This window comes from Aquarana catesbeiana, linkage group LG06, assembly GCF_042186555.1.
Source record: "Aquarana catesbeiana isolate 2022-GZ linkage group LG06, ASM4218655v1, whole genome shotgun sequence".
NCBI lineage: Eukaryota > Metazoa > Chordata > Amphibia > Anura > Ranidae > Aquarana > Aquarana catesbeiana.
In genome coordinates this window covers 109,986,614-110,014,538 of record NC_133329.1, presented here as the reverse complement: position 1 = coordinate 110,014,538, position 27,925 = coordinate 109,986,614, and the positions used below count along the sequence as shown (strand labels likewise).

Genomic DNA, 27,925 nt, shown 5'->3' with positions numbered 1-27,925 from the left:
TGATGTTTATACAAACTTCCTGGGCAGAACATTGGCTAAAGGGTTAGCACTTCCACCTGGCAGCACTAGGGACGTTGGTCCGAATCCCAACTGGGCACTACCTGCCTGGATTTTGCATGTTCTCCCTGTGCCTGCGTGGGTTTCCTTTGGGTACTCCAGTTTCCTCCCACACTCCAAAGACATGCTGTTAGGTTAATTGGTTCCTGTCTAAATTGGCCCTAGTATATGTATGTATGAATGCGAGTTAGGAACCTTAGATTGTAAGCTCCTTCAGGGCAGAGATTGATGTGAATGTACAAAGTAAAGTGCTGCGTAAATTGAACAGCACTATACAAGTACCTGTAATAAATAAAATAAATACTTCTTCCCTGCACCCATAAGATACAGGTACAGTAATTGACCTCTTCACAAACACCTACCGCCTAAGTGTGTCTGTGTATGATGGCAGCGAGATAGTTAAAGTGTAAGCTACACATGGACAGGGACTGGGACTGGTTCTATATAAAATGTCAATGCCATATATAGATATTTTTGGACACACCTGGATTTAGTACCGAGGATTCTGCCAACAATAAGATTAGAAGTTCCAATACCAATCATCTGCACAGAGCCAGCCAGGCCCAAGGCTGTTCCGAGGGTCGCTTGTGGGACCATGAGAGCGATAGAGGGCCACATACTGGCCTGAGGGTAGAAAACAAACATTATCAGCTGGGAAGCAGGTGAACTCTGGATGTACTAATATATCAGGGTCATAAAAATTAACCAACACTCATTTTAACATAAAGCTGTACTACCAGTCTTTCTGGACCATCAAATAAGCATAACCAGGAAACAAAATATTTCTTAGAGAAATGCTGCTTCAGGTCCCCTCTTGTACCATTTAAATAACCAACAGTCTAGAAATTGGGTCATGCAATCTCTGTGAAAGGGTTAATTCAGCCAATCTGACCTATACCTTCCACAGCGATCACATGATCAAAATGCTAGGTATTTTAGATGCATACCGTTGTTGTGGATTCATGAAGAAATAATACATTTTATATTGTTGTAATTATGAAGAAGAAATAATACGTGTTATAATATTCTGATGGAGATGTTAAAATTCAAATAAACAAGACAGATGAACTAAAAGGTCTTTGTGAGTTCAGATGTTTTCCAAGTTTTCAATGGATCAAATATTTTCTACAAACTTTGTGTTGAAACTGAATTCGGGGAACAATAAGGTCCCATTTCACGAAACAAAGATGATGTGTACCTATCTTGGTTTGTAAATAAAAGCGACAAACACAACCATAGAAAAAAAAAGTTACACAAATACGTGACTAGACTGTTAACACATAAAAAACACCTCGGCTAACACAACTCATTGTGTAGATTTTAAGAATTATGGACACCGCTAAACATCCATTGAAACTGTTCAATTCAACACATGGTGGAAAGGATTTGAAGTTTGTGCAAGTCAGAAATATTTTAAAAGTACCTATATGGTTATTATAAGTCATTCGAATTATGTATGATATTGTAGGTCACAGATATGATAATTAGTATCTGCTGACCTAATAGCTTTGTTATAAGGTAAAAATATAAAAGTTGTGATTATAAGTAGAAGTGCTTTAAGAAACTAATTAGTATTATGAAAAACATAATACATAAAACATAAACGTAATTATAACTGTATAAAAATTTACACAAAGCAGGTGTCTTTAGATAAACAAATATTCAGTGGATATACCAGAATTATACATTTATCCATATAATCATTTTATGTGATATTGATTAACAACTTGCCGACCGCCTAACGCAGATATACTGCAGCAGAATGGCACGGGAAGGCAAAATCACGTATCTGATATGTGATTTGCCTCCTGCGGCGGTCGGCATTGTTAGGGGAGCGATCCACGCTGAGGGGGAGGCCACTCATTTGTGGCCACCACCTCGCGATCGCTCCCAACGAATGACAATCTTCCTCTGCTGCTGTAATATAAACAGCGGCAGAGGAGGTGATGTCATCTCTCCTCGTGTCGGTCTTTTCGTTACGGTGCAGAGGAGAGAAGACATCAAGTAAGTATGCACAACACTACACTAACAGTAGAACACTCTAGGCACACTTTTCATCCCCCAATCACCCCCCTGAACCCCCTGTCACAGTGACACCGATAGCAGTTTTTTTTTTTTTTACTGATTACTGCATTAGTGTCATTTGTCACCGTTATAAGTGGTAGGGCAGTTAGTGCTATGCCCCTTTAGGTCTAGAGTACCCCCCTAACCCCCCCTAATAAAGGTTTAACCCCGTGATCAACCCCCGTCGCCAGTGTCACTAAGCGATCATTTTTCTGATCGCTGTATTAGTGTCACAGGTGACGCTAGTTAGGGAGGTAAGTATTTAGGTTCGCCGTCAGCGTTTTATAGCGTCAGGTACCCCCATATACTACCTAGTAAAGGTTTTAACCCCCTGATTGCCCCCTAGTTAACCCTTTTACCAGTGATCACCGTATAACTGTTACGGGTGACGCTGGTTAGTTTGTTTATTTTTTATAGTGTCAGGGCACCTGCCATTTATTACCTAATAAAGGTTTAACCCCCTGATCACCCGGCGGGTGATACAAGTTAGGTTTTAGGGTCAGATAGGGTCTGCGCCGCCCCAGGCAGCATCAGGTTAGTGCCAGTACCGCTAACACCCACGCAAGCAGCATACACCTCCCTTAGTGGTATAGTATCTGAACGGATCAATATCTGATCTGATCAGATCTATACTTGCGTCCCCAGCAGTTTAGGGTTCCCAAAAATGCAGTGTTAGCGAGATCAGCCCAGATACCTGCTAGCACCTGCGTTTTGCCCCTCCGCCCAGCCCACCCAAGTGCAGTATCGATCGATCACTGTCACTTACAAAACACTAAACACACATAACTGCAGCATTCGCAGAGTCAGGCCTGATCCCTGCGATCGCTAACAGTTTTTTTGGTAGCGTTTGATACAGTCGCTAACAGTCTAGGAGCTTTTTCTACCTGTGAGTCTCACTAGTGTACCACTAAATTTAGAGCCCAAAATAGCAAATCGAAGGTACACTAGTGAAGAGGCCTACATGTTTCTGAGCATGACAGATAGTGAAGAGGAAGTCACTCATCTGTCAGATTCAGGCTCAGAATACGATCCTGTAGAGGACAGCGGCTCCATGACAGATAGCTCTGACGACGGAGTTGTGGTCCCTGCCAAGGTCAGGCGTACCAGACCTCGAACTTCTTCTTCTGTCGTTGATATGCAAGAACCGCAGGTCCCTCGTATGGAGCAGAGAAGTACTAGTGCCGCTATTCCTTCTGGTTAACTGGCAAGCACCAGCGGCCTAGTACACCTTGGTCATAGTCAATCCAGGACTGCAGTATCACGTGGTGACGTTGCGAGTCCCATAAGTGCATTTCAAGCTGGTGAGCTGGCAAGCACAAGTAGTGTCCCGCTGCCACCAAGAAGACAAACACAGGCCCGTCGTGCCCATAGTGCCCTTCCTGCAGCATTCGCCGAACCTAATTGGGAACCCACCTTTTGCAGCACCCGTACTTCCCCCATTCACTGGCCAACCCGGCATTCAGGTGGAAACAGTTGATTTTACGTCACTTGATTTTTATTCGCTGTTTTTCACCGAAGATCTCTATAGATCTATTGTGGACCAAAGCAATTTGTACGCTGGTCAACACATCGCCACTATTCCCCAGTCCTCCCTTGCCAGAGATTGAAGATCAATTACATTTTCTGAATTTAAGCTCTTTCTGGGCCTTTCCCTCAACATGGGCATAAATAAAAAGAGTGAGTTGCAGTCATATTGGTCCACTGACCCAATTTACCATATACCCGTGTTCTCTGCCTCCATGACCAGAGCACGATACAAGCAGATCTTGCGTTTCATGCACTTCAATGACAATTAACTCTGTTGTCCTCGTGGAGACCCTGGATATGATCGGCTCTACAAAATTCGGCCCCTCGTAAACCACTTCAACCAACGTTTTGCAGACTTGTTTACTCCCCATCAAGTTGTCTGCGTTGATGAGTCCGTGATTACGTTTTCTGGCCGCTTGTCATTCAAACAGTACCTTCCCAGCAAGCGTGCCAGATACGGCGTCAAGATGTATAAGCTCTGTGACGGGGCCACAGGCTATACATGTAGTTTTATGGTTTACGAGGGAAAAGACAGCCACGTAGAGCCGACAAACTGCCCTGACTACATAGGAAGCGCTGGCAAGATTGTGTGGGACTTGGTGTCACCCTTATTCGGAAAGGGGTACCACTTGTACGTGGACAATTATTACACGAGCGTGCCACTTTTTAGTCACTTGTTTGATCAGCAGATTGGAGCATGTGGCATCGTGCGACCTAATTGCCGGGGCGTTCTCCAGTGGCTTGTAGATTCCCATCTTAGGCTGGGGGAGAGAGCCTGCTTGCAGTGTAATAATTTGCTCGCTATGAAGTAGAGGGATAATAAGAATGTTCCCGTTCTTACCTCCCTTCATGCAGACACGACGGTCCAAATTACTGCGGCGACTGGTGTTGTGGAGAAACCCCTCTGTGTCCACTAATATAACCAAAATATGGGAGGGGTGGACCTCAACGACCAGTTGTTGGCGCCGTACCTAATTGTCCATAAGGCCAGACGCTGGTACAAAAAAGTGTCTGTTTATTTATTTCAATTGGCTTTGCTGAACGCTCATGTGCTATACAGAGCTTCAGGACGGACTGGATCCTTCCTTAAATTCCAGGAAGAGATCGTCAGAGCCCTTCTGTTTCCAGACGGTGCTCCACCTCACCTTCCCCAACCAAATGTAGTAAGCCAGCTGCATGAGAGGCATTTTCTTTATGTCCTCCCGAGTACCCCTACCCAACAAACCCCCCCCAAAAAAAAGTCGTGTCTGCAGCAAGTGCAGATATAGGCGTGACACCCACTATTATTGTCCCTCCTGTCCTGACAATCCTGGTCTTTGCATTGGTGAATGTTTTGAACGCTACCATACACTAGTTGAGTATTAGCGTAGGGTACAGCACTGCACAGACTAGACACACTTTCAAAGAGACCCGAACCTGGAACCGGTTACAGTTACAAAAGTTACAGTTACAAAAAAAAGTGTAAAAAAACAAAAAAAATGTATAAAAAAAAAAACAAAAATAGTTGTTGTTTTATTGTTGTCTCTCTATTGTTCTGCTCTTTTTTACTGTATTCTATTCTGCAATGTTTTTTTGTTATTATGTTTTATCATGTTTGCTTTTCAGGTATGCAATTTTTTTATACTTTACTGTTTACTGTGTTTTATTGTTAACCATTTTTTTGTTTTCAGGTACGCCATTCAGCTGCAGAGTGGATTTATTTATCTTGACAGCAACAGCGTTTGCTCCCACGATACATAAAGCCGTGACTCCGGCGCTGTTGGAGGTGATTTCACCACCACAGTTAAAAAAAGAGCATATATGCCGAAGCATGGGGGCAGCAGGGGCGGAGGAGCGATTTGCTCCTACCTTTTGCGGGTGGATGCTCCCATGCTTCGGCATAGATATATATTTTAGGCACAGGTTGCGTTAAAAAATGTTTTATTTTTTATAATATTTTTTTTTGTATTTACTTTGCAGGTATGGAAAGTCTAATGCCCCGTACACACGGTCGGACTTTCAGACGGAAAATGTGTGATAGGACCTTGTTGTCGGAAATTCCGACCGTGTGTGGGCTTCATCACACATTTTCCATCGAATTTTCCGACACACAAAGTTTGAGAGCAGGCTATAAAATTTTCCGACAACAAAATCCGTTGTCGGAATTTCCGATCGTGTGTACACAAATCCGACGCACAAAGTGCCACGCATGCTCAGAATAAATAAAGAGATGAAAGCTATTGGCTACTGCCCCGTTTATAATCCCGACGTACGTGTTTTACGTCACCGCGTTCAGAATGATCGGATTTTCCGACAACTTTGTGTGACCGTGTGTATGCAAGACAAGTTTGAGCCAACATCCATCGGAAAAAATCCTAGGATTTTGTTGTCGGAATGTCCAATCAATGTCCGACCGTGTGTACGGGGCATTACTGTTATACTGTAATGTTACTTTGTTTTATTGTTAACCATCATTTGCTTAGCAGGTACGCCATTCAGTTGCAGCGCAGATTTATTTATCTTGACAGCAACAGCGTTTGCTCCCATGATACATAAAGCCGTGACTCCAGCGCTGTAGGAGGTGATTTCACCACCACAATTAAAAAAAAGAGCATATATGCCGAAGCATGGGGGCAGCCGGGGAGGAGGAGCGATTTGCTCCTACCTTTGGGGCGGATGCCCCCATGCTTCGGCATATATAAACGGTGCATGTATGCCCATCATTAGAAGTGGGTGGATGAAGGGAGGTATTCTAATGGTGGGCATAAAAAATAAATAAAGTGCGCTAATTATATGAAAATACACACATAGATGTGAATACATGTAGTAGTAGTAAAAACCACAATCTACTGAGAGCAAGTAAATGACTCCATGAGTGGTAAAAATATATAAGTGCAAAACATAAAAACTCAAATAAAAAGAAGAAACAAAAAATGTGTACATGTGAACTCATTACATGGTCCCTGCAGAGGGCAAAAATCTGCATGCCTGATAGACCCTGCCAAGGAGGGGGTCCAACACGGAGGGTAAGAGTCCACCTTTATCACTTTCTTACTTATTGGAGTCACCGCCAGTGGATTTGCACCATCCTGCACATCTCTCTCCCTTGTCAATCCACTCATAGGGGGATTAGTTGCTGCTGAGCTGTATAGTGGATGGAAGCTTTTTTTCACTGATGAACTTTTTATATTTGAACCCATGGACTGAGTTTGTTTGATTTTCAGATTTTCATGCTATTAATATCATTGTATTTCACATGTACACATTTTTTGTTTCTTCTTTTTATTTGAGTTTTTATGTTTTGCACTTATATATTTTTACCACTCATGGAGTCATTTACTTGCTCTCAGTAGATTGTGGTTTTTACTACTACCCACATGTATTCACATCTATGTGTGTATTTTCATATAATTAGCGCACTTTATTTATTTTTTATTTTTCATGGTATACACAGATATTGGTGTATTTTGTGTGCAGCTTTTACCTTTGACCTTTTTTGCTCTGCAGCGCAGTTTTTATTTTTAATGGTGGGCATACCCACCGATCAATCTCTTTTTTTCGTTCAGCCCACAGGCTGCATGAAAAAAAAGTTTACAATATATGCCCAACAAGGACCAGCAACGTACTGGTATGTTGCTGGACTTTGAGTGGTTATACCAGAATGATGCCTGCAGGTTTAGTTATCATCTTGGTATTATTCTTTTCAGCCAGCGGTCGGCTTTCATGTAAAAGCAGCGGCCAATTAGCCTCTAGACTGCTTTTACAAGCAGTGCGAGGAAATGTCCTCCCCCCCCACCGTCTTCCATTTTTTTCTCTGGCTCTCCTGTCCCAACAGGGAACCTGAGAATGCAGCCGGTGATTTGGCCAGCTGACCATAGAGCTGATCAGAGACCAGAATTGCTCCAATCATCTCTATGGCCTAAGATACCAGAAGCTACGAGCATTTTATGACTTCGATTTCGGCGGATGTAAACAGCGCCATTGGGAAATTGGGAAAGCATTTTATCACACCGATCTTGATGTGGTCAAAAATGAAAGAAACAGTTTAAAAATAAGATAAAAAAAAAAAAAAAAAAAAAAAGCACCCCTGTCCCCCCCGCTCTCGCGCAAAGGCGAACGCAAGTGTCGGTCTGGTGTCAAATGTAAACAGCAATTGCACCATGCATGTGAGGTATCACCGCGAAGGTCAGATCGAGGGCAGTAATTTTAGCAGTAGACCTCCTCTGTAAATCTAAAGTGGTAACCTGTAAAGGCTTTTAAAGGCTTTTAAAAATGTATTTCATTTGTCGCCACTGCACGTTTGTGCGCAATTTTAAAGAATGTCGTGTTTGATATCCATGTAGTCGGCCTAAGATCATCTTTTTTATTACATCAAACAATTGGGCAATATAGTGTGTTTTAGTGCATTAACATTTAAAAAAGTGTGTTTTCTCCCAAAAAAAATGCGTTTGAAATATCGCTGCGCAAATACTGTGTGAAAAAAAAATGAAACACCCACCATTTTAATCTGTAGGGCCTTTGCTTTAAAAAAATATATAATGTTTGGGGTTTCTAAGTAATTTTCTTGCAAAAAAAAATAATTTTTTCATGTAAACAAAAAGTGTTCGAAGAGTGGGTGATGTGTGACATAAGCTTCTAAATGTTGTGCATAAAATGCCAGGACAGTTCAAACCCCCCCCCAAATGACCCCATTTTGGAAAGTAGACACCCCAAGCTATTTGCTGAGAGGCATGTCGAGTCCATGGAATATTTTATATTGTGACACAAGTTGCGGAAAAAGACAATTTTTTTTGCACAAAGTTGTCACTAAGGGGGTCATTTACTATAGAGCTGTGGCGCTAATTAGCGCTAATTGCCGCTAATTGAACTAATTAGCGCTAAAACGGTATTCCCTATAGCGCTGGTGAGAAAATACTCCCAAAATCGAATTTACTATAGTTCCCTGAAACCAAATAGCGCCCAAACCCTTACTTTGCTAAAACCTGGAGTAGTGCACATGCAAATAATGTTTAGAGCATGACATGATATAATTGCCTAAATGGTACTGAAATATGCGGTATATTATTTAAAGATAATCTGCTTTTAAACTGTGTGAAAAAGTGATTTCTACACTGAAATATCTTTAAAAGTATGAGAAGAGAAAAACTCCCCGTTTTGGACAACTAGGTGCCAACACAACTGAGCATGCCCAGACCTGAAAATAGCTCTCATTTTTTTGCACAAAGTTGTCACTAAGGGGGTCATTTACTATAGAGCTGCGGCACTAATTAGCGCTAATTGCCACTAATTAGCGCTAATTGCCAGTAATTAGCACTAATTAGCGCTAAAACGGTATTCACTATAGCGCTGGTGAGAAAATACTCCCAAAATCGAATTTAGTATAGTTCCCTGATACCAAATAGCTCCCAAACCCTTACTCTGCTAAAACCTGCAGTAGTGCACATGGTAATAATGTTTAGAGTATGATATAATTGCCTAAATGGTACTGAAATATGCAGTATATTATTAAAAGATAATCTGCTTTTAAACTGTGAAAAAGTGATTTCTATTCTGAAATATCTTTAAAAGTCTGAGAAGTGAAAAATTCCCCGTTTTGGACAACTAGGTGCCAACACAACTGAGCATGCTCAGACCTGAAGATAGCTCTCATTTTAACTCAAGTGTCTTTTTTACCCGGCGCTATAGTAAATACCAAAATGAGAGCTAATTATAGAGCATTTTTTTTAAGTGAAAATCTGTTCTATTCTAGTCCAAATCAAGTTTCAGCCATTGATTCTAATGGAACAATTCTAACTTTCACAAAAAAAACCTCTTAATGTTGAAATGAAATGTATCTTTCTCTGAAATAAACTTTCCTTTGCAACATTGTTGCTTCTACTTAAAATATTTTGTTTTTAAGAATACTAGAATGTGGAATGTTTTGATGTTTTGGTAAAATATATTTTTCTCTGTCACTTTCACTTGTTACTCTCCATCTCACAACAATCTTTACCCAAACTCACACAGGTGCCTTTACAATCCATAAACAATACCATTGCTGAAGCAAATTTAAAATGAATCACAATTTTTGTGCTTTTTATTATTTCCAAATATTCATAATTTGAGCCCAAAAAATGTGATATGTGTACCAACATCAGAAAGCAAAATGTAATTCCCAAAATTTTGAGGGTAATATTCTACGCTCACCCACAAAAAAACACCAAATATCACAGAATAAATCAAGAAGAATAACTCTTGAGTAATGTAATTCCATCACTTGTATGTCCAAAAAAATGCAGTATTTATGTGTTTTTATGTGTATTTATGTGTAGTTATGTGTAGGAGGCTCTCACATGTGGCAGCTCCATGGCTTAGAGGTTAGAACTTCTGCTTAGTATCCCTGAGGGTCTGGGTTCATAATCCCAACCATGTTGCCTCATGAAGAGTTGTCTCATCTCCCAGGTCCTATAACTATGTCTAAAGGTAGTATTTATGTGTAGGAGGGTTCCACCACCATTGTAAGTCTTTTCCAGATACACTATTTAGCCAAAAGTATTGGAACGCCTGCCTTTACACACACATGAACTTTAATGGCAGCCCGGTCTTAATCCGTAAGGTTAATTTGATTTGGCCCACCCTTTGCAGCTCGAACAGCTTCTTGGAAGGCTGTCCACAAGGTTTAGTGTGTCTAAGGGAATGTTTGATCATTCTTCCAGAAGTGCATTTGTGAGGCCAGGCACTGATGTTGGATGAGAAGGCCTGGCTCGCAGTCTGTACTCTAATTCAGCCAAAGGGTCTGTACTCTAATTCAGCCAAAGGGTGTTCTATCGGGTTGTGGCCAGGACTCTGTGCAGACCAGTCAAGTTTCTCCACCCCAAACTTGCAAATCCATGTCTTTAAGGACCTTGTTTGTGCACTGCTGTGCAGTCATGTTGGAACAGGAAGGGGCTTTCCCCAAACTGTTCCCACAAAGTTGGGAGCATGAAATTGTCCAAAATGTCTTGGTATGCTGACGCCTTAAGAGTTCCCTTAACTGAAACTAAGAGGCCAAGCCCAACCCCTGAAAAACAACCCCACATCATAATCCCCCCTCCACCAAATCATTTTGACCAGTGCACAAAGCAAGGTCCATAAAGACATGGATGAGTGATTTTGGGGTGGAGGAACTTGACTGGCCTGGACAGAGTCCTGACCTCAACACAACAGAACACCTTGGGGATGAATTAGAGAAGAGACTGTAGGTCAGGCCTTCTCGTCCAACATCAGTGCCTGACCTCACAAATGCACTTGGAAGAATGGTCAAACATTCCCATAGACACACTCCTAAACCTTGTGGACAGCCTTCCCAGAAGAGATGAAGCTGTTATAGCTGCAAAGGGTGGGCCAAATGAGTTTTGAACCCAATACTAATACTGGGATGCCATTACAGTTCATGTGCATTTAAAGGCAGGCGTCCCAGTACTTAGGCCAATATATTGTATATTGCTTGAGACACTGAGCTTGGCTATGGACTTAGGGCTGGTTCACACCACAGAAATGCAGAGAACATGTGTGGGGCTGCCTGGTGGCTAAGTGGGTAGCAGTTCTGTCTAGCAGCACCTGGAATGCTGCTTCAATTCCCCAACATGCTAATCCTTGTGTAGAAGTTTATATGTTCTCCCTGTGTGGGGTTTCTCACCACAATGCAAAGACATGCTGGCACTTTATTTGTCTCCTGTCAAAATAGGTTCTAATGTAAGAAAGTAAATTTTGGACTTTATATTGGAAGCTCATTGCAGCCAGGGACTGATGTTAATGCTTATTAGCACTAATCATGCCCAGGGACTTGGACATTTCAAATTTTAGGGTTTACACTGCACAGGTACATATGCTTAGAAAACTGTTGCTTTGTTTATGTGGATGCAAATGGACTTCGAACTTTGGCCTGTAGTTGGAGATTTGATGCACATAGCCAAGAGCTAACACAGTTGCGAATAGTATTATGTGTTCCTGCTCATCAGGTGCAATCACTTTAGACATACATGAAGAGATAGATTGAAAGATACTGGTGGGCATATACTTCTATTGGGCGTTTGTCAGTGTGCTAACAATACAACCTCTCTTATATAAAGGCCTGCAGTAGGGGGGTTCGTTTGTCCTGAGAAGGTCAGGTGTTGCCCATTATACACTGAAATTAAAGCTGTGTCCACTCTAAGGTTTTGTCAAATTTTAGATTGTAAGCTCCTATGAGCAGGGCCCTTAAAATCCCATTGCTAAATGTAGCAACATATATCCTGTCCAAATTTTTTTGATGCTATTAAATCAATGTATTTTTTTTTTTCTGCTGGTAAAATAAAAGTACATTATTGAGCTTTGTTGTGGTGGGTTTTTTTCTACTTTTCTTTCTCTTTAGTTTTTGTGGGTTGTGGTTTTGGGAAAGTGCAATATCTTATATTTTATTTCAATATGTATTTGTGCACCAAAAAACTAATCTCTTTGCCCTGGTTCACATTGATGCTACTTTGAAATCTTCACTTCACTTGAAGTAGCACGATTTCAGGTGCTACTTGATAGACATCTGTGTGGCTTCATACACAAATGTCTATTGAAGTCGCACCTGAAATCGGCAAAAGTAGTGCAGAAACTACTTTAGCAAATTGGGGCGGCACCACAAAATCGGTGTCGCATCGATTGGAACAGTGCCATTGCTGCCAATAGTCATGCGATTTGATCTCTCAAATCACATGACAAATCGCTCCAATGTAAACCTAGGCTTCTGCACACCTGCAAGTAAATGATAAAGGTGGAATCTTTATATATAACAGCTGTGGGGAATTGCAGGTAATGAATTCAGCTGGTGGATTGGTAGTGTTGTATGTGTCAGCTTTAGTTCACATTGGTGCGATTTGACATGTCAAAGCGGTGGCAATTGCACTGTTTTAATTGGTGCGACTTTGGGGTGCAATTTGTATTGATATTAGTGCAGAAACCTGCACAGATGTCTCTGAAATTCCCCCTGCAGTCGGGACTGACAAATGAAATTGTGTGATTACAGCTGAACGATTTCCTCTCTCTGTCAGTGTGAAACCCCCGTAACATCAGAGGGGGGCGGGGGTCACCTGTACATGTCACTGGGTAACCCCGTGGCGTTTCCCCGTTGCATCAGAGGGGGCGTGGTCACCTGCGCACCTTACGGGTGGCCCCACCCTCAGCTTTTTAAGAACTGTCACAGCAGTTCCAGCGTTATTCAGCAGGCTCCTCCCATGGAGGCAGCTCGTGTTGTGGTGGCGTCTTTTTCCGTATCCCGGGATGAGGAAGGATTACATCGCTGGAATTTTTCTTTTTTAATAAAGGATTTGTCCAATGCTGTGTCTGTGTGTTTTTTACAAATTTTGACACTTTTTTGTGAAATGGTAGGAGTACAATGTACCCGTTACCATTTCACACAGGGGGGGCCAGGATCTGGGGGTCCCCTTGTTAAAGGGGGCTTCCAGATTCCGCTAAGCCCCCCGCCCGCAGACCCCCACAACCACCGGGCAAGGGTTGTGGGGATGAGGCCCTTGTCCCCATCAACATGGGGACATCCTCCCCATGTTGAGGGCATGAGGCCTGGTATGGTTCAGAAAGGGGGGCGATCTCTCATCCCCCCCTCTTTTCCTGCGGCCTGCCAGGTTGCGTGCTCGGATAAGAGTCTGGTATGGATTTTGAGGGGGACCCCAACACCATTTTTTTTTAATTTTGGCGTGGGGTTCCCCTTAATATCCATACCAGACCTGAAGGCCCTGGTATGGAATTTGGGAGGACCCCCACGCCATTTTTTTTTAAATTTTGGTTCGGGGTTCCCCTTAATATTCATACCAGACCCAAAGGGCCTGGTAATGCACTGTGGGGGATCCCAGGCCGTTTTTACCCTTTCTAAGGGTGTAAATTTTTGATTTCACTCTTCACTGCCTATCACAGTTTCGGAGGCCATGGAATGCCCAGATGGCACAAACCCCCCCCCCCCAAATGACCCCATTTTGAAAAGTAAACACCCCAAGCTATTTGCTGAGAGGTATGGTGAGTATTTTGCAGACCTCACTTTTTGTCACAAAGTTTTGAAAATTGAAAAAAGAAAAAAAAAAAACACATTTTTCTTGTCTTTCTTCATTTTCAAAAACAAATGAGAGTTGCAAAATACTCATCACTCGCCTCTCAGCAAATAGCTTGGGTTATCTACTTTCCAAAATGGGGTAATTTGGGGGGGGTTATGCCATCTGGGCATTTTATGGCCTTCAAAACTGTGATAGGTAGTGAGGAGTGAAATAAAAAATTTACGCCCTTAGAAATCCTGAAGGCGGTGCTTGGTTTTCAGGGCCCCATACGCGGCTAGGCTCCCAAAAAGTCTGGTATCCCCGTACTCAGGAGAAGCAGCAGAATGTATTTTGGGGTGTAATTCCACATATGCCCATGGCATGTTTGAGCAATATATCATTTAGTGACAACTTTGTGCAAAACAAAAAATAACAAAAAAAAGTTTGTAATTTTCTCGCAACTTGTGTCAAATTATAAAATATTCCATGGACTCAACATGCCTCTCAGCAAATAGCTTGGGGTTTCTACTTTCCAAAATAGGGTCATTTGGGGGGGGGGGGGGTTGTGCCATCTTGGCATTTTATGGCCTTCAAACCTGTGATAGGTAATGAGGAGTGAAACCAAAAATTTACGCCCTTAGAAATCCTGAAGGCGGTGCTTGGTTTTCGGGGCCCCGTACGCGGCTAGGCTCCCAAAATATCCCACAAATGTGGTATTCCCATACTCAGGAGAAGCAGCTAAATGTATTTTGGGGCGCAATTCCACATATAACCATGGCATGTGTGAGCAATATATCATTTAGTGACAACTTTTTGTAAAATTAAATTTTTTTTTATCATCATTCAATCACTTAGGACAAAAAAATGTAATATTCAATGGGCTCAACATGCCTCTCAGCAATTTCCTTGGGGTGTCTACTTTCCAAAATGGGGTCATTTGGGGGGGTTTGTACTGCCCCGCCATTTTAGCACCTCAAGAAATGAGATAGGCAGTCATAAACTAAAAGCTGTGTAAATTCCAGAAAATGTACCCTAGTTTGTAGACGCTATAACTTTTGTGCAAACCAATAAATATACGCTTATTGACATTTTTTTTACCGAAGACATGTGGCCAAATACATTTCGGCTTAAATGTATGACTAAAATTGTGTTTATTGGATTTTTTTAATAACAAAAAGTAGAAAATATCATTTTTTTTTTAAATTTTCGTTTTTTTCCCGTTTAGAGCGCAAAAAATAAAAACCGCAGAGGTGATCAAATACCATCAAAAGAAAGCTCTATTTGTGGGAAAAAAGGACGCAAATTTCGTTTGGGTACAGCATTGCATGACCGCGCAATTAGCAGTTAAAGCGACGCAGTGCCAAATTGTAAAAAGTGCTCTGGTCAGGAAGGGGGTAAGTTCTTCCAGGCCTGAAGTGGTTAATATATATATCATCTGTCTTTCATAGATAGACCAGATTTTATAGATATACATTATAGATAAAAATATATATAGAAACATTTTATGTAATGGTGATTAATCAAAATTATACTGAGCGTATTTTATATTAGACCAGTTACCAGAATAGTTAAAGATATATATTCTTCTCACCAAGATACAAACAAATACATGTCATGAAAATCGAACAATTTATTCAAAAGATAGTTCAGAACACATTTTTCTGCTATCAGACACACTCTAGAAAGGTTGAAGGTGATATTACCTAAAACTCACTGAACTCCCTGGAAAGTAGATCATTAGATTTTTTAGCCAATGAAAAAGAAGCCATACCTTTTGGGCAGAGCTATTATAGTTTTATGATCTTATTGTCTAAGATGGTATTTAGAAGCAAGAAAGATGCCATGAAGGGAGACTCGAACACACACACACCCTCAAGATACTGAAGACACCTGATTACCATCAATCATACACGCAGACACATACACCATGCGTCTACTCACACGTTTACATTCATGGAGACTCCTGAACACCTTATGCTTTGGAATTCGGAGGTCGCAAAAAATAAATCCTCTTTAAAAGTATCCATTTTTGAAAGCAACGGCAGTCATCTTAACTCTGGTAACCAGCCATTAGGAACAGTAGCCATTTTGGAATGGGTAATTATGCCATGTTGAGGTCATTTTGTGTTCATGATATATATATAAAGTGATTTTGCGCAAAATAAATTATCTAAATACATAAATAACAACGCAATAAAACTAATGAGTGAATCAAGAAGAGTAAAAATCATCAATAAATAAATATTAAAAGTGTCATGTGCAAATACTGATAAATATTCCTTGTGAGTGTCTTCTATTGAGTCTAATCACAAAAAAAACAGCAGCAGCTAAAAAATAGCAGGTAAAAAATAATTAAGAAAAAAGTGATAAGTGAATAATAATCAATATTAGATTGTCCAAATAATGTTAATGATAAATGGTCCGTAAAATATATAATGAATGCATTCTCCAAGTCACAGTAATAGATCAACAGTATTTCAAATATGTGACTGGGTGTAGTTGTTAGAGTTGATCAGTGATGTTATTCAAATCAAATTCCATATAGTGTCTCCTGGATTATAGTCTCACAAGACTCTCACCTTAAGGCTAAGTAGTATTCGCATCAAGAAGTAATTGGTGTTGTTCAGATACTTCTGATTTGTGTTGGTACTGTATATACTGCAGCTGGAGCCAATGGTATCTCTCTCTTTTAAAGTCCTCCGCAAATGTGCCTGTGTCCGTAGTCTGACCAGTCCTTGGTTATGTAGTAAAATGTCCTTCCAAACACAAACACTTTGTATCCAAAGTTAGGGAAAACAAGCAGCCATGCTCCTAGTTGCCTCCTCACATGGAGACACACACTCTCCCCAAAGAGAGTGTGGAGAGAGTGTGTGTCTCCATGTATGTTCTCTAAAATATTGATTGATTGAATGGTATACTATTGATAATCGTTCTCCCGAATCAATAACCGCCTTGTAGATTTTTCTCTAATGATTCAATTTCTCTAATCTAATTTCTCTTTCTCTAATGATTCAATTTTTCATTATATTTTTCTTTTTGCATAGTTGCCACTTTTATTGACAAAACAAACGTCTAATTTATTTCACATTGTTAACCACTTACTTACCTGCAGTATAGTAACAGTTGGACGTGTGAAATACAGACAGACATTCTGTTTAATTGTCAATTTCACAAGGTTATTGATTCTACCGAGAAGTTAGCATGGTGGTATTATGTCAAAGGGACTGCACGCCCATTTTGCAGGTGTTTCTATGGATTTTCAAGACGTTCATGTAACGCAATCGGTATTTTAATTTCATGTCTCCGTGAATACGTTTCATATGTATAGACTGTGTCATATAGATTGATTTTGTATCTTAAAAATTACCCAATAATAAATAATGTGCGGGAAAACTGTCCTTAAAAAGCACAACACCGTCAATAAGTGCAATACAGTATTATGCCCCGTACACACGGTCGGATTTTCCGACGGAAAATGTGTGATAGGACCTTGTTGTCGGAAATTCCGACCGTGTGTAGGCTCCATCACACATTTTCCATCGGATTTTCCGACACACAAAGTTTGAGAACAGGATATAAAATTTTCCGACAACAAAATCCGTTGTCGGAAATTCCGATCGTGTGTACACAAATCCGACGGACAAAGTGCCACGCATGCTCAGAATAAATAAAGAGATGAAAGTTATTGGCCACTGCCCCGTTTATAGTCCCGACGTACATGTTTTACGTCACCGCGTTCAGAATGATCGGATTTTCCGACAACTTTGTGTGACCGTGTGTATGCAAGACAAGTTGGAGCCAACATCAGTCGGAAAAAATCCCAGGATTTTGTTGTCGGAATGTCCGAACAAAGTCCGACCGTGTGTACGGGGCATAAAACTAATCCTGTAACCAATTTATCTTTGCAATATTTTCAGGATCCACCTGGCTGCCTGACTGACAGCTGACTCCGCCTTTCAGCTCATTGCAGAGAGCTAGAGCTAGACATGCCCCCTTTCCAGGGTTCAGTATAAAGTCATATATAAAAAAAAAAAAAAAAAAAAAAAAAAAAAAAGGTTTCACAATTATCTGCATTTCTCACTAACAACATCCAAAAGAAAAACAATGCAATCATGTACGCTGACTTGGGATCAAAAACCACCCTTTAGTGGACTTTGCCAGAAACCCGTAAGTTATAATTTCACCTTTGTCTTCCAAATCCACTTAGGGTTGAGATCCAGCTCTCCCCAAAGGGTCCTATCCCCACTACCACCCAACCCTATCCCCTCTTTCCCTTATCTTATATCCCCCCTATTTGTTTGTATTTTTCCCACTTGATTTCTCCAGTTAAGGTAAACTTCATCTCCACTTGCCAGCAATGACACTCCACTCCATCTATTTGCTTTACACCCAATACCCTTACACATTGGATGACTGGCTGATTTTAGGAACTTTCACAATGCCTAGAGCTACCTGTCCATGGTACCTTTTGACTTGACAGAATTTACCCTGAAATTGTCATCTATTACAGTAACTAAATTACACCCACAAGTTTACATAAAATTGTTCTTGTGACTGGCATGCTGTAATTAGGGGAACCATTATAGTCTTACCGCAGCAAAGGAATATGTCACCCCGAGCCACAAGGTAGAGACCAGCGGAGGGACGAAGGTAAAAGCCAGGAGAGCAAAAACTGGCAACGTGAAGACCGCACAAAGGACAGCCATGATCCCTCTCATGCCCACATAGTCCTGAAAGAGAACAACACTCTGGTATAGGCCAAGCAACAAGGGCACAGAACCTGCATGTATAATCAATGCAATGGCAAAAAGGTTTACCAATACCATTTCCCTTATTTTGTTCCTGCAAATTACATTTGAAGAAGTACAGAAGCTTAAAGAAGATCTATCATCATTTTTATTTTACAATTTTGTCCCTTATTTAAAGAGGAATGCAGAGGCTGACATCCCCCCTCCTGGTAAATGCTCAGATCCAAGACGAGCTGCAGCTTTGAATTAGCCATCTCCTTTGTAGTTGTTGTCGGATTGGCCGCAGCAGGAGGAAAGGGAGACAGGTTGCACCTCATAACTAGGGTTAGAAAGCACTTATAAATATGGGACAAAGTTCTACATGTATCATGTAGATCGACTTTGTCCCATAGGTGTCAGAACTGTAAAAAAAAAATTATAATGATAGGGCAGCACAGTGGCTAAGGGGTTAGCACTTCTGTCTAGCAACACTAGAGTCTTTGATTCACATACTGACTATGGCACTACCTGCCTGGAGTTTGCATGTTTTCCCTTTGCCTGCATGGGTTTCCTCCCACACTCCAAAGACATGCTGGTAGGTTAATTTGCTCTTGTCTAAATTGGCCCTAGTATGTGTATGTATGAATGTGAGTTAGGGACCATAGATTGTAAGCTCCTTGAGGAGAGGGACTGATGTGAATGTAAAATGTATATGTAAAAGCGCTGCTTAAAAGTGACAGAGCTATATAAGTACCTGCAATAAATAAATTAATAAATGATGGATCTTCTTTAATGCATCCAATCACAAGTCATCTTTTGTTGCTGTGACTTAAGAAACTGAATTCTATATTGGTTGCTATAAGTTGCAGCACTGTGCCATCATTGCCATTTTCTGCACTGCTATAAAGTTTTAGAATCAATTAAAGTTAATGTAAAGACAAAATATTTAGCTCTGTAAGGAAAGGGTTTGAAACCCTGTCAGGTTTTTATTGCCGTCTGTGTTCCATCTGGGAAGATACCTCAGAATATTCATCCTGGTGATCGTTGTCTATGGTACAGAAAATTATGATTAAATCCAATTTTTTGATCTGGCACAGAAGAGAGGTAAAACCTCTCCTAGTGACAGCTAGCAAAGTGAGACTACCCCCTCGCTTTGGAGACACAAACTTTTACTTTCTGCCATGTCTCTGGGACAGGAAGTGAAAGGAAATCCCCCAGACAATACATAGACAGAAAAAATACTGTATGAACCTGACAAAAGAAAAAAAAAGTGGCTTTACATAGCATTTATAAAGTAATTATTACATTTCAAAATGATGGAAAGCAAAAGCTATAGAGATTATAATGAACATTTCTGATTATTTCATTCAGAGTCAACTTCCAACCACAGTATTAGGGACACTATGTTCTGATTGCGTTGATTAAAACCACATGGTCCAAATATGATCTACATGCAGGTTGGGTTGCAGCCACATTGCAAATATGACAACACAGCCCTGTATCAGAAAGCTGCATAAAGGGTATTACACGGCACTTACAATCAGTATTCCCACAATTGCAGATAGTACCAGAGAGCTGTCATATACAGCTCCGGCAATATAGGACGCTGTCTGCTGGTCATATCCTGGGTATTTGTCTTGAATGAATTTGCTGGTGAATTAAGGTAAACAAACAGTGTTAGTCTTCAACAAGGAGAAGCGCTCACAATCTAGAGATGTATACAGCAAGGTATTTACCTGGCATCTGCAACAAATGGAAAGACTCCATTATAGAAGAACGTAATGGTAAGGACTAGCAGCCAGTATCGTAGTGGTAATCGCCGAATGTCCTGCACTCGCTGTACAGTGAGAAGAAAAATAAATGTCACTTTCAGTTGTTATTACCGCCACATAATACAGTAAAATCAACATGCCATACTGAAAATCTTAAGCTTAGCTCCTACTTTAGAGTTTTCCTCTGTTAGAGAGGTTGAGACATCGCAGTGGTCCTCTATCTTTTTACGGTTTTCTTTCTACATTTTTCTTTTTACTACTTTTTCCAATTAATGATACTTTGCACTACAACGCTCCAGTTGCTCTATAAGGCTAAAAGAAATGGGTGCTGCGCTAATCCAAAAAATGAAAAAATGCGATAGCTTATAAAAATGTGAATCAACTAAATAAGGTAAACGGGTAACACGCTTGTATGCACAGTGTCCTGTGATGAATTTCAATAGTAACAGTGTAGCGATAACTAACCTATATCAAATTAACCTTATGTGAAAACCGTGACAGCACAGTATGTGTAGGGAACCAGCCTCATACACCCATACTATCGTTGTGACATGTGCAAAGTAAAGCTTAAAGTGCTAATGTGCCCCTGTTCAATCCTCAATAAAATATAATCATAAATATGTGTACAACAGACATAAGTATTATCACAAGAAATAGGACAAAAAACATATAATGAATATAACACATGTATATATGATACCTAAATAACATGTGTAGCACAATAAATAAGTAAAAAGTGCAAAACAAGCAAAATAAATAATTGAAAAAAAGTGTAAAAAACGTATCTGTGCAAATAAATGTGTACCATATATCTATAAGCCACAAATAAACAAGATAAGATATATTAAAAATTGTGCAACAAACGCATCAGTGCAAATGAATGTGTGGCATATATTCATAAACCACAAATGAAAATGACATAAAAAGTGACCACAAATATTGTCATTCAAAGTCCAGACACAGTCCAAAACACATCCAACATATGTGCCAGTGACAGCTCTAACGTGCAATATATAGTGATCCTTTGGATGTGCAATAAATAACCAGTGGGGTGCCGAAAGAGAGAGAGTGTGTATCCTCTTCGTGCTTGAACACACACACAGGTGGGTAATGGCCCCTTACCTTGCGGTAATGGGACAACCGCATAGAAAACAAATGGAGATGGTCTCTCTTTGGGGTCCCTGGACCGGAGCCGGTGGTCCCTGTGCTTTAGACCTTATCTTGTTTATTTGTGGCTTATAGATATATGGTACACTTTTATTTGCACAGATACGTTTTTTACACTTTTTTTCAATTATTTATTTTGCTTGTTTTGCATTTTTTACTTATTTATTGTGCTACACATGTTATTTAGGTATCATATATACATGTGTTATATTCATTATATGTTTTTTGTCCTATTTCTTGTGATAATACTTATGTCTGTTGTACACATATTTATGATTATATTTTATTGAGGATTGCACAGGGGCACATTAGCACTTTAAGCTTTACTTTGCACATGTCACAACGATAGTATGTGTGTATGAGGCTGGTTCCCTACACATACTGTGCTGTCACGGTTTTCACATAAGGTTAATTTGATATAGGTTAGTTATCGCTACACTGTTACTATTGAAATTCATCACAGGACACTGTGCATACAAGCGTGTTACCCGTTTACCTTATTTAGTTGATTTACATTTTTATAAGCTATCACATTTTTTCATTTTTTGGATTAGCGCAGCACCCATTTCTTTTAGCCTTACACTGCCTATGGGCCCTGTTTGATCCCATTCGGTGTCTGCAGCTGTCCACGTACACTATTTTTTCCAAGGTAGCGCAGGAATAAATCTCTATTGCTTATTATCCAGTTGCTATATAGTCATAGCATGGAGCCCCCCCCCCCATGTTTTTTTCTCTCTCTCGATACTTGAATATCTGCATGATGTGCATTATATGTTGTCAACTTGTACTCTATGTTGCCTATACTACTGGCCTCCGTTGAGGACTTCATGGACTAGGCCTTATTGTCAAAGTTCTTCATGTCCTTGATATGCTAGGACTGCAACCTGTTCACTATGAGTATAGTGCCTGTAACTTATCCTTGTAAATGAAAAATCTAATAAAAATTGTTATAGAAAAAAAAAAATACTAATGTTAGCTAGCTGGATGTGGGCTGGAACAAGACAGCGGGCCTAGGAGGAACCAGAAGTAGAAATCTTGCCCTAAACATAGGTGGTGCAAAGGGTTTGTGGGAAATCCACATAAATACCTGGATTGCGGGAACTACTACTTACAACTTTTTTGGACGCTTCTTGGATGGTTCCATCGAGACCCAACTGTTTCATGCCCACTTTATCTAATACACTGACAATGACAGCGGAACAGAAACCCAGGACACATAGAATGGTTCCTGCAAACAAACACAGCTAAATAAGGACTGCAAGAAATTTCCTATGACTTGTATGCCACAAAGCAAAGCACCTGTGCTAACAGAGTGAAAACAGCTGCTTTTTGACAGAGGGATGGCGAGCTAAGTTTGGAGCAGTGTGGACAAAGGGACATCAGCTGGATTAGACCGGGACAGGGGACACCAGCTGGATCAGACCGGGACAGGGGACACCAGCTGGATCAGACCGGGACAGGGGACACCAGCTGGATAGGACTGAGAGGGGCACAATTGGATAAGACTGAAGAAAGGGCACCAACTTGATAAGACAGAAAGGAGGGACCAGATGGATCAGACTGAGACAGGAATTTTCATTCAGTTATTTTAGCTTAATAAAAGAAAACAGACTCAAAACAATTATAGGTTACCTTTAAAAAAGCCACTCACCTCCCCAAAGTGTCCACTGGATTCCAAAGTGAGCTTCAAACCTCTGTGTGAGGAAGAAGTTGAGAACACTACCCAAGCGGGAGAATGACAGGGTCAAACCAAAGGCCAGTGCCAGCTCTTTGCCTTTGAACCAAAAGGCTGTGATACGATTCTGTACAACTGAAGAAATCAAAGAAAGCCAAGTTAAGATTGGTGGGCATTGGGTGCAACAAAAATCATCTATTGTCCATTTATACATACACCGTCATGTGAAAAATTAGGTACACTACGTGGAAATTGTTGACTTCTTCAAAACACACTTGAATAGGCAAGCATTGGGTCTTTTATTCAAACAGTGCCTACGGATGATTAGTTGCATGACCAGCCTGTTTCAAAATCCTCTTACAAAATGTCAATGGAAATCAAAATCGCAGCTTTGACTAGGGCAGTCTGTAATCTTCTATTTCCTCTTTTTTAGCCATTCATGAATTTGCTAGCGTGCCGATTATAATGTTGAAAGACTCATTTCCACTTCAACTTCTGCACAGATGGCATCACATGCTCATTAAGCAGACTTTAACATGATACAGAATGTATAGCTGACTCAATGACAGCAAGATGCCCATGTCCTGAAGAACCAAAGCAACTCTAAACCATAAAACATTCCCACCACCATGCTTTGCAATGGTTATAAGGTTCTTCTCTTAAGATACTGTCTGTGGTTTGCAGCAAGCATGTCTACTGTTACTGAGACCAAACATCTATCATTAATTGATCAGTCTTCAACATATTGAAGAAGGCCTGGTTTATTCCTATATGTTCAATTGTAAACTGTAATCTTGCCTGTTTTTTTTGGACAGGAAAGGCTTTTTCTTAGCACAGCTCATGCAAGTTGAATTGGTGCAATCTCATTGTGACTGTAGATGCATGTACTTTGACCCCAACTGTTGCAAGTTACCTAAATACCCGCTATGAAATACTGGGGATCTTGCAGACTTCTTTAGCAAACGGTCAGCTCTTGGGCTTACTTTGTTAGGTTCGCCAGCCCTGGACAAATGAGAAGGCCGGCAGGAGGACGGCCTGAATTTGTAGGAGGAGTCGGGCTGTACTTAAACTCGCCCTCCTCCTCCTTTCTCATGTCAGCCTTCCTTCTCGTATGACGCTGCGGACGTTTTGCGTCATCTCCATTTTTCAGCGCCGCGAGGTGGTCGTGCGGCGGCTGCAAGGGTCGGGGGACTCCGGTATCCGGTACTGATCGGTGGGGATCGGTGACTGGCGGTAGACGGCCCGTTGGGGGGCTGGGTCATTTCGGCAAATGATCATGCATGTATCAGTGTTGCATAGCTTTGTTAACATGTATTTATTTTACAGTATTTTATTAATTGTCTGCTGTGGTTCCGGATAGATTATCGGGGAAACTATCAGTGTATATTTATTTCTATTATTGCATGATCAAGAGCTGTCTTCTTAATTCTCGGTAATGGGTCAGCATTTCTGAAGCAGTTTAGGGGGTCTCAATAACCTTTTACTGACTGCCATGTAGGTTGGGATGGGCAGTTGTTTGTTTAAATACATGCATTTAGGAAGGGATGCCTCTTTAAAGCATATAATATTTTACTTGTCCTCATCAGCAAGAGGGTTTACAACCTCCAGGTGTCATGAAAGCCTGTCTACATGCTCCTTGAGGCAGAGAGGTACAGGTTTTTCCACTCTGACCTCTGACAGATCAACAAATCAGATAAGCACCTATGACACTACTGTATTGCCATCCCCGCAGTCCATATTACTTGTCATATTGACCACGTGCCAAGCATATTTTCTGCGGTATGTTCAGCAGGAAATCGGATTGGCATTTGAGTCTATCTGTGCGTTGCTACACGAGGGTCAGTCATATTTGCGTTAGGCTTGGCTGTTCCTTTTTTCATTTACTTTCTTGGGCTGTAGGGGGGGGGGGTTGGTTGAGCCACAGCCTGATGACGGGGGGGGTCTGGTGTCTGCTATACAGGCCGGGAGGGTGCGAACGGGTGCTCCAGTACCAGCACTATGGGTCAGCAGGTCATGCCCAGAGCAGCCCCATGACATGGCACTTGCCCTTGCCCTGTAGTTACAGCTCCTTTCATGTGGTGTATCAGGGTACATGGCTCTCGTTCAACCATAGGTGTATAGGGGGGTTAGACTTGGTCACACGGACCGCATCTCCTAGTCCATCCGGTTATTCACGTATTTCATGTACAACTTACTGGTTTGTTTGTCATTTTTGTTTCTCATGTAGTTGTTTCACTTAGCTGTTCCATGTTGACTGTCAGACAACACGAACGTCATATTTCTGTGATTTCTTCTTTAGGTTTCTGTTCAGTGTGTAGATGCGTTCAGCCACAGTGTGCTCAGTAAGTGGTACATTTAAACTTTCACAGTCTGATGGTCACAGGGTCCATTCACATGGGGGATCCTCGGCAGTCACGTACTTCCAGGGCACCTGCCAGGGGTCCCTAGGCATCTCATGCGTTTCATTTTCATAAGATATTTCTTTTCCTATATGATTATCGCATCATTGCAGCTTTTTCCGGATGTTTGCTTTTTCTGTATGTTTTGTTTCTGTTTCCTGTAGTTCCTGCTCGGTTGCAGTGCAGCTCAGATAGGTGTTGTTGGTTATATTCTTTCAGCTGTCATTCACATTCAAAAAGGTCATGGTCCACCGTATAGGCCTCACGGTTCAAACACTGCGGGGTCACCCATCACATTTTGGGTATTATCGGATTGAGATGTTTCGTTTTTAATTGACTTGGGGCAGTGGCAAGTCCGCGCATCCATTGCATACACGTTCATGTCACGATCATCACACCAAGTCTTAACGCATGTTGCAGTCACCTGCACACAGGTTTTTCGTAGGTTGGGGTCTTTGATCCCTATTTCGGGGGTCTGACACATTTTCAGCCCCGTTCATATGTTTTCAGGGTACACATCGATCAGGCAGACTTCGTCCGCTTAAGTGAGAAGGATTCACGACCAGAGGTAAGCCATGACTGCTTATACATTGTTCACTCCAGCGCCCTTTGTCGTCAAGTTTCACCACTATAGCATTCACCTATCACGTTTTAGGTACACCGGGTTGAGATGATCGTTTCTAATTGGCTTGTGTAGTGGCAAGTCTCCTCACCCGGTTCTCAGTTAACTTAAGTTAGGCCAGTTTTCATTTCGTCACTCGTTTTCAGGTTTCTGAAGGCCTGAGTTGAGCGTTTTTAATTGACCTGTTGCACCGCAGGTTACTCAGCCTTCATTTTGGTATAGGGCATGCTTTCATAGACACACGAGGGCTTGTTTATGATGGGGTAGGAGGTGGCCGGGGGCGTTTTGGGAAAAAAAAAAAAGGGGGTGGTTAGGGTTCGGGAAATCAGTTGGTACCTGATGTTTGCTTATGATGGTTTGTTTTGGTTTTATTTAGGTCATGTCTCAAGCAGCGGACATAGAGGACTTTGTCTCCATCCCCCCTTCTCCAGCTAGGGGTTCGGAACATAGCGGCACGTCTTCTCTGAGGCCCTGGACTGTCCCGAGACTGATGGCAGAGTTACGGCTGAGGGGTATTTCATACCCTGCGTCAGCCCGCAAGGCAGAACTTTAGACTTTTATTTCCTAGCTCTTCAGGTTCCAGTGCTGAGCAGGTCACCCTGTGTATGGTCGCTACGTCTCTCACACAAATTCACTCCACCCTAAACTCTCTGGCTGCCTCATTCCAGGAGTTACGGGTCAGGGTGGAGGTTTTGGAGGGCCGTCCGGATCTGGCCCCGGTGGAACTTGAGGTTTCTGGGATCACAGCAGGTTCTGGAGTCCCCATGGTTTCAAGCCCCTTGCTGTTGGCTCTCGGGTCAAGCTGGATGCTGCAGCTTTGACTGACCTGCGCATGAGGGACGAGTTCCTCCAGCGTTGGAATGGGATTGCCATGTTCATCCCCGCAGAGTCCATATCCTCTCCTCAGGTTGCGACAGATGCAGCGGCCACTGCCGGTTATGCTGCCATTTTTTGCAGGGCCATGACCAGAGGAGATCTTGGCCATCCCGGGTTTCACAGAGTCTTCAGCACTGTTTGAAATCTATCCTATAATGTCAGCAGCCCAGTTATGGGGTAGGTTGTAGTCGGGGCATACGTTGTTTTCTCAACGGACAATCAAGCTGCCATGCAGATCATCAACAAGGGCAGATCTAGGTCATTAGTCATCATGTCCTTCATTCGCAGGCTGATTTGGGTATCTCTGCAGTTTCATTTCCATATCCATTGCAGATTCATTAGTGGGGCAGAGAATGTGGTAGCAGATGCTCTGTCACGGTTTAACTACCTCTTGTTTTTCCGACAGATTCCAGAAGCAGGCACCTGTGCCACGCCATCCTCGCAGTCCTCTCTACTGTTGATGGATTTGTTCCCATTGGGCCAACGCAGCAGCGTTGATTGATAAATCTCTATCAGTCAACACCAAGAAGCCTTATGTCATGGCCTGGAAAACCTTTTGGTACACCCCAGGTCACTTGCTCTTGATCGTTTATCATGTTCTTACTCGTTCTTGCATATAGACTCCTAGTACAAATGAGCAATTTTGTTAAAATCAACACCACTTAGATTATTTTCCCTATAGTGGAATGATTAGAATACTTGGCAATCTTTTAAAATACTTTGCCAGACTCACAAGCATCCATATTCTTTATGAAGGGCCTTAGAGAGCTATTCTGATCTTGGCATGATGACACCACACAGATGAATAGCAAAGAAAACATTAGACCCTAGATTTATTTATTACAGGTGCTTATATAGCGCCATCAATTTATGCTGCACTTTACATAGGTATTATACATTCACATCAGTCCTTGCCCTAATGGAGCTTAAAAATCAAAAGGTCGCAACTCACATTCATACATGCACATACTAGGACCAATTTAGATAGGATCCAATTAACCTACCAGCATGTCTTTGGAGTGTTGGAGG

General features: G+C 41.5%; 1 protein-coding gene across 1 annotated transcript in view; it reads right to left on the bottom strand.

Annotated features, from left to right (window-relative positions):
* The window catches only part of LOC141148037 (lysosomal dipeptide transporter MFSD1-like), a 45,056-nt gene extending 18,051 nt beyond the window's left edge, over window positions 1-27,005 (bottom strand). The window contains exons 1-7 of the mRNA XM_073635194.1: window positions 26,696-27,005; window positions 22,976-23,134; window positions 22,437-22,552; window positions 20,122-20,222; window positions 19,924-20,035; window positions 18,251-18,388; window positions 542-681 (exon numbers count right to left, since the gene is read on the bottom strand). Coding sequence (XP_073491295.1) covers window positions 542-681; window positions 18,251-18,388; window positions 19,924-20,035; window positions 20,122-20,222; window positions 22,437-22,552; window positions 22,976-23,134; window positions 26,696-27,005 — 1,076 coding nt within the window. The remainder of the gene's footprint in view (window positions 1-541; window positions 682-18,250; window positions 18,389-19,923; window positions 20,036-20,121; window positions 20,223-22,436; window positions 22,553-22,975; window positions 23,135-26,695) is intronic.
* Window positions 27,006-27,925: the final 920 nt, after the last annotated feature.